This window comes from Rosa chinensis, chromosome 1 (genome assembly GCF_002994745.2).
Source record: "Rosa chinensis cultivar Old Blush chromosome 1, RchiOBHm-V2, whole genome shotgun sequence".
NCBI classification, from domain to species: Eukaryota; Viridiplantae; Streptophyta; class Magnoliopsida; order Rosales; family Rosaceae; genus Rosa; species Rosa chinensis.
Genome location: NC_037088.1, coordinates 29,148,499 through 29,159,348, shown reverse-complemented (window position 1 = coordinate 29,159,348; position 10,850 = coordinate 29,148,499). Strand labels below are relative to the sequence as shown.

Here is a 10,850-nt window from a genome sequence, read left to right as displayed (position 1 = left end):
TCTGATAGGAAGACATAATCCAGAAGACCTAGTTCCTCCAACTCTCTTTATTGTTTCAGGTCCTTATGTTGGAAGATACCTGGTTAATGTTCAGAGTGAACATCCTCAAGAACACAAGCTCTGGCTTGTTGAAAATGTTTTGTCCATAATCTGTGGACTAAAACAAATGATGATCTAAAAGGTTTGCCGCCTATCATTGTCAATACAGTCAAAAATGTAAGAAAAAATGACTGTATGCTTAGACTGAAGTTCAGATCCACTCCTCCAGAATGGATCCAGAAGGCAAACGGTGAAGTTGAATATATTCCTCCTTATCATTATGTAAGAATTATTCAAAGGAAATATCTTCAACCAGCCTGTGTAGGGTACAATGGCCAACCAAACTCAAGTATCCCTTGGATGAAAGCCATGACTCTAGAATATATCAAAAAGATCATCTCTGAGGATACCTACAATACCTTCCTGGCAGCAGGAGAGAAAATTATCATCACTGCTTACGATCATCCTGACGTAGTCAGCAGTGACTTGTTCCTATCTCTTACCAGAAAAGAGATAGATTCGACACTGGCATGCTTACGATGGGTGGAAAAACTTGAAACTGACAACCACTACAAGATGTATGTTGATACAGATGTCGAAGACAATGCAACAACAGTAAGGATGGCCCAGGCAGATAACGACTCGTTTGTCCTTGGTCACAATTCAGAAACCGACGAGAACATGTGAAGCAGCAGGTGTAGAAAACACCGAAAGTCCTTTTGGATTTTTCCTAAAAGTGACTTTTGCTTTTCAAAAAGCAGGTGAAAAACATTTCACCTAAAAGGAATCTGCTTTTCCCCGGCCGACCTCCACCAGCAGGAGCACTAAGGAAAGCAGGAAATCACGGAGTCGTTCTGTACATTTTGTTGTTTTGAATTGTAATTTGAGTTCCGCTACCTATATAAGGAGCTTTAGTTTCTCTTAGAAGGCATTCGAAAAGGAAGGCATTAGTTCTATATTCGAAAATCTCTAAGATCAGCATATCTCAGTAGCAGTAGCAGTCCGTCTGTGGACACAGTGTGCTTTCTATTACAAGTAAGTGTTTGTAAATCAGTTATGAGTAGCTAAAACAACTTCTAGCTGTTTGCCCAAGAGTGAGGCTCTGGGTTCTGTATCTGTATTTATGTTTGAATAAATAAATTCAGTTTGTGCCCAGTACTCTGTCACAAAAATATTTTACTGTTTTTGCATCTATGTTTTGGTAGCAGTAGCAGTCAGTAAGCAGTAGCAGTCTTTCTATATAAACTGACCCCTATCATACTAAGGCAGCAGTGATTCCGCCCTGGTAGTAGCCGCTTAGACAGGAAGTCGTTAGGTGAAATTGTGGCATGTTGAAGGCTAGTCCTTAGGCTGATACTGTGTTAGTTTGGAAAAGAAATAGGCTGATACTGTGTACTGTAGCTGATACTATGTAAAAAGCAAAGAAGGTAAAAGGAGAATAGTGTCTGTCCTTAATTGTATAGTGGAAAAGGTTGTGGACTTAGTTGTCAAAAAATATGTTGTCTGGTAGTGCTTTGTAGTTAACCCTTTTAAATTCTACATCGCTTGATCTTGGTCGTCAAATTACATTTTAATTTTGGGTATAAAATGCAAAGGACAGATCAGTCGAGCCAAGAAGTTTCGAGGCTTCCAACCCGAGCCAACAACACGGCGACCTGAGAATGTGATCCCAACGTATGTTCGCCGTCCGGCCATCGCACTGGTTTCATTTTCTTCGTCCTGCCGTCGCGGTCATTCTACTGGCCTTGGTTTAATCGTTAGTCAACCTCAGAGAGAGAATTGAAGGTTCGTCCTAGCATCGATCAATGTTTATTTCTCTCTCTCTCTCCCTTCTGTTGCTCTCTCTCTCTCTTTACCTGTTCCAAACTCGATTTGCAGGTCAAATATTGAATAGGGAATTGAGTTTGGTGTGAAAATTCAAGATCAGAGTGATCTAGTCATTCAAATTCCGGCTAAATTCTGCAGCTGACGGTGAAATGAGTCTGGAAGAATCTTCCCTTTTCCAGTTGAACAATCTTCTCTGTTTCCTAACCAAAAGAATTCTTGCTGTAGTGTAAAAGGGACTGAGACACAATTAGTCTGAAGTCTAAGTTGCCAGACGACTGGACTTCTTAACAATTGGCCAGTGACACAAATTCTTAATGACACATTGACATGACTTTACTTGACTTCTTCAACAAGATTCAATTTCAGTTGAGAAATGCTTCTATTTCATTCTGAAGATTTGGTTCAATTCTGCAAGAGAATATTAAGCAGAAAATTAGGTTTGCTGTTCAAATCAGAGAGGGGCTATTTGAGGAGGTTTTGGCGGGTGATGCAGAACCCTGTTTGCTAAAATTCGTCTTAAAATGTGTCTAAGAAGAAGAGATTGGGTTCTCAATCAGAACACAGCAAACAAAGGTATTCTCAGTTTGGTTTTTTCCACTTTCCTTGTGAATAAATACAACTGACTCAATGAAATGTTTTAATAACATCTGAATAAATTCTTGGGAGTTTTACATAATTAAATGATATATTGAACTCACCAAGTAGTGAAAGCTGGTTTATCTGACGCTCTATATTGGACTCTCCCACAACCAACTGTATCATTGGCGGATAAGGCCTTAGGTAGTGATCATGTGCTCTCTACTCTCTAAGCATCCTGGTTCCAGTCAGTACATCCCTGATTACACGTAATTCAGCTACAACTTTTCCAATCTCCATTCGTGCTTTGGGCAAATGCACAGAACAAGCAACTCCTATCCTAGCAATGGAAATAAGACACTCTTCAACTCTTCGTGTTTCATCATTTTGGACATCATTCCTATTGCTTGCAGGCTTTGTACTAGTGCTGCTTTCCTTTTCTTGAAGAAGCAACGGATCACATATTTCTTTCACACGTTCAGGCAAAGCCATCAGAACAAAATTGTGCAAGTTCGTGTCATCTGTAAACATATCATCTGTTGGCCTCTTACCAGTAAGCATCTCCAGTAACAAGATTCCGTAGCTATACACATCCCCATACGTTGAGACCGCACCTCCCATGCCATACTCTATAAATTATTTCCAAAAAAGCATATGGATCGTATAGTCATAATCATAAACAAAAATAAAGAAAAACCAACACTTGTTAAATAGGAAGAAATTGAAGAATTGATAGATCAATTGAAAATTACCTGGGGGAAAATAGCCGATGGACCCCCTTATTATATTGGAAGAACTCTCTAGTGAAGAAGTATGTGGGAGGTAGGTTGCTAACCCAAAATCACAGACACGGGCAGTCATGTCCTTTTCTAGGAGAACATTACTCGGCTTTAAATCACAATGAACTATAGGGTTGTGAAAGTGGCTGTGCAAATAATCCAAAGCATTAGCTACATCAATGGCAATATTTACCCTTTGGATAAGATTCAAATGCACCTGCACAGTGGGCACCCGAACCACTGTATGAGCTGAATAATGCAACATTTCATCTAGATTTCCATCCAACATGAACTCAAAAACCAAAGCTTTGAATTCATTTCCTTGAAAATCAATACTTGAGCAAGCGGTCACTAGTTTAACAAGATTTCGGTGCCTAATGCTTTTCAGGACTTTACATTCAGCTACAAAACTTCTAGAAGCTCTTGAACTTTGAAGGTTGAGTACTTTCACAGCAACAATTGTTTCCTCCTGTTGATCAAGAACTCCCCAATACACAGAACCAGAACTACCAGAGCCAATCAAATTCCGAGAAGAGAAGCCATCAGTTGCTTTTAGGAGATCACCATATGACAATTTTAAGAGTGAAAGATCCAATAATGGTATCACGGTTACCTTAGCTTTGGCTTTCCTTTTATTTGATCTATAAAGGGGCACACAGCAGTGATAGCACAACACCAAAATACTTCCAACGGCCAAAGAGAAAACTGAGAAGACTAATGTCCAAAGAGGAAACAGGCTCCCGTCAGAAGACTCAGAACAACATAGAGGCAAGTTCAACTGAGTTACACCTCCACAAAGTCCTCTGTTTCCCACGAGACAAACCGCAGTTGAATTCCTGAAAACTCCATCAATGGGTACTTCGCCTTCAAAATCATTAAATGAGAGGTCTAATCTGCTTAACCAAGTTAGATTTCTTAAACAAAAAGGGATCGTACCTGATAACTGATTATGGTTTATAAACAGACTGCTTAGTTTACTTGGCTTACATATTGAACTCGGTATAGGGCCCGTCAATAGGTTTTCCTCGAAGCTCAATACAAACAAGTTGATGAGATTTCCTATCCCAATCGGAATGCTTCCTCTTAGCTGATTCCTTCCTAAGCTCATCACCTTGAGCTTTGTTGAGAGATTGCTGATAGATTCAGGTAGAACTCCTTGAAAATTATTCCCATTAATATCCAAAAGTTCTAAACCGGTACAATTGACCAGAGAAGAGAGAAAATCCAATTCACCATCCTCATTTCCAAGATTATTATCATCAATTTCCAGCCGAACCAGATTGGACAGTCTTGCCAAACTAGGGACTTTTCCGGTAAAAGTATTATTAGAGATCCCAAATCGTGAAAGGTAGGATGCGTTTGAGATAGTAGATGGAATTGGTCCACTGAATCTGTTCATTTGGAACTGAAAGATTTGAAGCTTTGGAAATATTGTGTAGCCCAACCCAGAAGGAAGAGTTCCATGAAGTTGGTTTCCAACCACAGAAATGTGTTGAATTGAAGAAAGGTTGTATATGGAGGGAGGGATGGTACCAGACAATCTATTTGTACCCAATGAAAGATCTCTTAAGCTTTTCAATTTCCCAAGGCGGCTATTCATGAGGCCACGCAGATTATTTTCTTTCATAGAAAGAACTTTAAGAGAAGAAAAATTTCCAAAGGAAGGGGGAATTTCCCCTATTAAATTGTTCCTGCGCAAAATAAGTTCTTGAAGCTTCAACAATGAGCCAAGTTCAATTGGAATTTCGCCAGTAAGACTGTTATTAGCCAAAAAAAGATAATGGAGGTTAGAACAATGTGATATATTCATGGGGATATAACCTTTGAACAAGTTGTCCCCGAGGTTTAGTACTTGCAGCCGGGACAGTCGACCAACTTCTTGAGGGATGGTGCCGGTGAAGCTATTCCTTCGGAGATTTAATGTCCTGAGAAAGCTCAAGTTTCCGATATGTGGAGATAGAACACCCTTCAGCTGGCTGGACCGGAGGTCGAGAACCTTGACTCTCGGGCGTCTTCTGCCGCAAGTAATCCCTCGCCACTCATGACATAAGTTGGAGGAATAATTCCAGGAGCTAAGGATGCCCAGAGGATCACTGACTACAGCTTTAAAGGCAAGCAAGGATAGTCTTTCCACCTTATTTGCTCTCAGATTTGAAGAGGCCATAGTGATGATCATCAGGGGAAACAGTGACATGAATACTGACCAAATCCTCACAACCAGGCATGAGCTCTCCATCTAGGCCACAAAGTATAGCGAATAGCTTGAGTCTATTAAAAAATGGCGAATAGCTTGATTCTGTACTCTGTAGGCCACAGATTTGCCAATCTTATCAGAAACAAAGTCATCCGTGGAAAAGGGGGCACTAATTCCACACCAGGTTTCTTTCCTCCATTGAATTTTCAAACATACAGTTGACTCAAGTCTTCAGCAGGACTAATGTGTTATAGAAACATAGCCACATATGTGGTCAGAAATTGACCAAAGACTGAAATAAAGGGTAAAAAAAACGTGTAGAACACGAAGAGGTGATGAAGTATGTTACTTTACTCGTCCCTGATAATGGCCGGAATTGCCCGAAAACAGAGAAACCCGCCGGACACCCCGAAGAGCTTTAAATCCTTGATTCTCTTTCATAAGTTTTCATTTGAACAATGTCATCTCATGTATAGCTTCACCTTGCCTAAACGTGGCACGAAATGCCGGAAAATATCCGAACCCGCAGGAAAAACCAGGAAGCTTGAGAGCTTTGAATCTCCTTCTTAGGTTATGGGTTCGACAAACCAACATCAAATTGACATAGGCAACGGAGAAAGAGCCGGGTTGACTTTCGGGTATTCGGTTTCGCGTTTCAGCCGGTGTCTCTCTCCTTCCAGCTGAACCGTTACGTATATACACTGCAATCAACGGTTCAGATTTGATGACATTCAAAATGGACGGCCCACAGTGCGCGGCTTCACAATTCTATGTTTAAAGAATACAACTTCTAAGGGAAATTTTTTTAAATAGTTTTGTTGTATGAAAAATCTTGTGAAATCGTGACAACGTCCAGTTTAAAATATTATTTGATAAACATTATTCGAATTTGACAAATCAAGTTTAATTAATTTATCTGGAGTATGACCTAGCCGCTCTGCTAGGGTTTACTCGAAGACTTTTCGTCTTCGATAAAATTCTCAAAACTATGGCTGGTGCCACAAACGGGATCGTAGTGCTGTCCTTTTCCGGCGTGTTTTACGTCAACCGAGGGCGCGCCAGTGGATGTCTTTTTCTGTTTTTCCTTCTCTTTATACTTGCTGGTTGCAGCGTTGGAAGAGGCATGATGGATCCGGATATGCTTTTCGTTCCTGCTGGGAGGATTGACGGAGGTGCCATTGATAGCTTGGAGGTGGAGAGGGTTCCGGCTATCAGGGCCTAGCGTTGTCGATATCGGAGGCGTGGACGCCAACGTCAGTGCTTGGGCTGGGCTGCAGGTGGGCAAGGGATCGATAGTGGCTAGTTAGTTGATGGTCTGAATTCCAACATCGCTCGGCTGATGGAATCTGAAGCCTTGAGATGCTGAAGCTTCCTGACGACGGCAGGGGGCATAGTGGGGGAAGCTTCTCGGCAACGATGCGAGCACTCGGTGGTGGAGGCTTTGTAGCGACTGTGCAGACTCATTGCATTGGTAGCACTCTCTGGCATGACTGTGCTTGGTCGATGGAGGACAAGGGGATCGATGGTGATCCCGTCTTTTCTTTGCCGGCAGAGATGGATGTCGGGCTGGAATTGGTCTTCGACTATGGTGATGGGGCTCGTTACCCTCTGCTGGAATTGGTTCCATTGCTGACCGGGCTCCTTACTGGTATGGATGGCGGCCTACAGGTGGGTGCTACCAGTGGTGGTGGAAGCGCAAGTGGTGTATTCCGGCAAATGGTGAACAGCGGCGATGGTATGAATGCTCTTCGGGCCTGTGTTTGGAGTGAATGGGCTTCTTGGGACTTGATCTGGTCCATGGGATGTATTATCTTTTTGCTATGGGGTTGGAGGGTTTCAGTCTCCAGGGCCTATAGTAATGTTTAAATTTTGCTTGGGTCGCAAAAACCAGAGCCTTAGTTGTAACATTTTTATTTTGGCTTCGAGGTTTCTTAGTTTTTGTTAGAATAATGGTGCATGGATTTCCTAAACGGTGGGTGTACTCGGGATTTTGTGGGAAGTTATTCTTCTAGAATAGAGTTTCATGAGGTTCTAAGAAACGATTCTTTCTGTCGACCCCATATGGGTGTTTCGTTTTTGTTATGCTTGCTGAATTTTTATGAAATGGCTGACCTATTTCCATAAAAAAAAAAAAAAAAAAAAAAAAAAAAAAGGATTAATTAATTTTCAAAAGCTATAAATACTATATAAAAAATATGTATTTAAATAATAGGATTAATTTCAGTTTACCTATCTGAACTTTTACCCATTCTTCATGTTAGTCCCTGAACTTCCAATTTGATCAAGACTACCCCTGAACTCTCAATTTCCATCACCCGTGTCCAACTCTCCTAACACCGTCCAAAAATTCCATTTATTGCTGATGTGGGACGAGTCAAAGGCCCACAAAGAGGGCTAAAATAGACAATTTGCATTTAAAAAAAAAAAAATCAGTTGTGTCTTTGTTGATCACATTAACCCCAGATCCCTCAGCCTCAATCATTTTGGGGAACAACTTCAAACCTCTTATAGATAGGGAAATCGGGAAATCTTTTAACTCCAACAAACAACACAGCTCAATCAATTCATGAGCTTATGACTTGAAACAACAACTCATTCAACTCAGCCATGAGTCCAACTCAGACTCTTGACTCACCTGTAATGCACAAGAACCTCCACATTGACGCCCTTCTCTTTCCTATGCCTGTTCATCGAAATCTCTCACAGATGAAGGAGCACCACCATGTCGCCAATTGGAAACTCCTACTACTCCTCCTCATCCTCCGCTCCGCAACCCCAAATTCCACCAATTCAAAGCTAAATCACACACACAGTAAGACCTAGATTCCACAAACCAAGCCAGCATTTCAAAGATCCAAAAAAATGAAATCACAAACCACAAAACCACACACGCACAATTCACTCACCCTTAGAATTCTCAAAGCTTCAGAGAGCAGCAGAGGATGAACTGCTGGCATGGTGCGAGTAGGCCACCGACGAAGCCAGATGATTTGCCTCCGTCTATCGCAGCGGCTCTAACATTAACGAAGATCTCATCCTTAAAATTGCTCCCACTCCTCCTCCTCAGCCAGCCACCTGAAGCCTCAAACTCCCGAGTCATGGAGCTCCAAAACGTTGTCATCTTATCCGAACTGGTTGACCCTTCCTCAGCCCATCCAGAGTGAAATTGACCCCGTCGACTTGCTCCATCATCTCCTTGATCCCCTGTGCCTCCATCAACGACACCGTCGCCAACACCGACGGGCTTTTGCGAGTCTTCTTGGCCTTCTTCGATCTCCGAACATCGGTGTTTTGCGAATTGGGCCTATTCAACGAATAGGGCTCTGAATCAAACTGCGACCACTGCGAGGACGAGTCTTATGATGAAGAGAAATTGAAATTGAATTGGGAGGTGTCTTGGGAAAGAGCAATTCTAAATAGGTCGATGCTGAGATCGTCGTCGTCGCTGTCGTGAAATCATAAGAATGAGCAGAGCCCAGATGAGATAGATATGAGGTAGAATTTGATAACCAAATCAAATTTGAGGCTTTTGTGAAGAAATTAGAAGAATCCAGATGACGAATTGGGTAGATTTCACTCCTAAATCGGAGTTTGAGGTTCTTTTGAGGAAACCTAGATGAAATTTTGTGCTTGGAGTTTTGTGTTTTCTTCTTATTGAAATTGTATTGTCTAAGTTTGGGATCGGAGGAGAGAGAGAGAGAGAGAGAGAGAGAGAGAGCGATGCAAACAGAGGCCTTTTTTTTTTTTTTTTTTTGCGAGGATGCAAACAGAGTGGAAAATTTTGACGAGGGTATTATAGGAATTTAACCATTTGTATCTTGCCACGTCATCAATTGACGGATAATTTTGATGGAGTGTGAAGGATTGGGCACGGTTGATTAAAATTGAGAGTTCAGGGGTAGTCTTGATCAAATTGGAAGTTCAAGGACTAACATGAAGAATGGGTAAAAGTTTAGGTAGGTAAACTAAAATAAATCATAAATAATATCTGCTCGAAATCATTTTTTCCCACAACTGTAATTTGGAGATCTCAATCTAAGCTCTTTAAAAGAATTTTGTCCCTAAAATTTTCTTAGGCTTAGTTTGGTGTTGGCCGTATTGCTGTCAAGATAAGCAGCACTAAAATAAATTAGAGATAAAAATAATTAGTGAATCAAAAACTATCAAAGCTGAGCAAATTTAAATCACTTAGTGAATCAAAAACTATCAAATCAATTAAATTACGAGCATAGAAGATGAGAGTAACAAGGCCAAAAATCAATTAAACCAATTCCATAGACCCTAAAGAAGAAAAACTGGAAGATTAAGAAATTATGTTCATCGAAGGAAAAAAAGTTTAAGAAATTATGACCCTTTGGAGAAATTCAAAAAATCAAGCCTTCAAGAATGGCTGGTAAGGGAACTGCTACACGAGAACAATTGAAGAATTAAAATAAGAATTGGATTATGAGAGTGCCAGATTCACTCCACAGTACTTGACAAGAGATTCCAGGGATGAAATAAGTTGAAAACATTGAAAGGACAAGGTATATTTAACGGATAGAACAGTGTCATTTTGAAGAAATTGTGAGGGCATTGGTAGTCTTGAGAAAGTGTCATTAACTCTCTTACGGCTCCATGTGTTGTATAATTACTCAGTGTTTCAAAAGCAGCCAAGAGGTTACTTTTAAAAAACACATTTAAAAAGTCATTATGTCCTTAATAACCACTTTTATTTCCTTACGAAACACCTTAACAGATCAAAACGGTAATAATAAGTGATTTTATTGGAGGAAACACACAGCCAAACTGGGCCTTAATAATGCTTGATACTAGAATCTTTCAATAAATGTCTCGCAATATCTTTTCAATGTTATTTCCGTAACCATAGGTCATAAAAGTAGTATTCTCGCAATTTTCATTCACTAATTAATAAGCATTCAACTTCAGAACATGTAGAGGGATTAATTGATCGAGTCGAGTCCTAATTTAAGTCAAGTATCATAACTATATAAACACACATAGTGAAATCCATTTATACTTCTTCCATATAATACTGTATATGGGATCACATATACTTTACTTACCTTATTCATGTTACTTTGACTATTTCCAACAATAATTCAATGCACGTACTCTAGTTTATTGACCGGTAACAAGTCATTAAAGAACGGTCAAAGATGACATATGTCAAGGTCAATGTTAGTTTGAGTTGGAAAGTTCTTTACTTAGTGAAAGTAACAAGAGCATATGTGTCCGACTTGACTTTAAGGAAATTTTTTTTTGTCATCCTTACAGTCTCTGGAATGCGTAGTAAAATAATAGTTGAGTCGCAAGTGTGTGTGTGTGTGTATATATATATATATATATACGCAAGTGTGTGTGTGTGTGTATATATATATATATATATATACAGATCCTATCCAGAGCGGAGCTCCGCTTTGAAAATTAACGTG

The 10,850-nt window shown here is 40.3% G+C and overlaps 1 protein-coding gene across 2 annotated transcripts; it reads right to left on the bottom strand.

Moving 5' to 3' along the window:
* Positions 1-2,100: 2,100 nt before the first annotated feature.
* Positions 2,101-5,625, bottom strand: LOC112188911 (probable LRR receptor-like serine/threonine-protein kinase At3g47570). Of its 2 annotated transcripts, none has more exons than XR_002931618.2 (3): positions 3,195-5,625; positions 2,565-3,071; positions 2,101-2,274 (listed from the first exon to the last, which is right to left on the bottom strand). XR_002931618.2 is itself a non-coding variant. In XM_040514662.1 (3 exons), exons 1-3 carry the CDS (start codon positions 5,455-5,457, stop codon positions 2,665-2,667), a joined length of 2,598 nt encoding a protein of 865 aa, XP_040370596.1. In that variant the 5' UTR covers positions 5,458-5,625; the 3' UTR covers positions 2,314-2,664. The 2 variants fall into 2 exon arrangements, 1 of the variants encoding a protein (XP_040370596.1); XM_040514662.1 differs by lacking the exon at positions 2,101-2,274 and having other exon boundaries at positions 2,314-3,071; positions 3,195-4,085; positions 4,158-5,625.
* Positions 5,626-10,850: the final 5,225 nt, after the last annotated feature.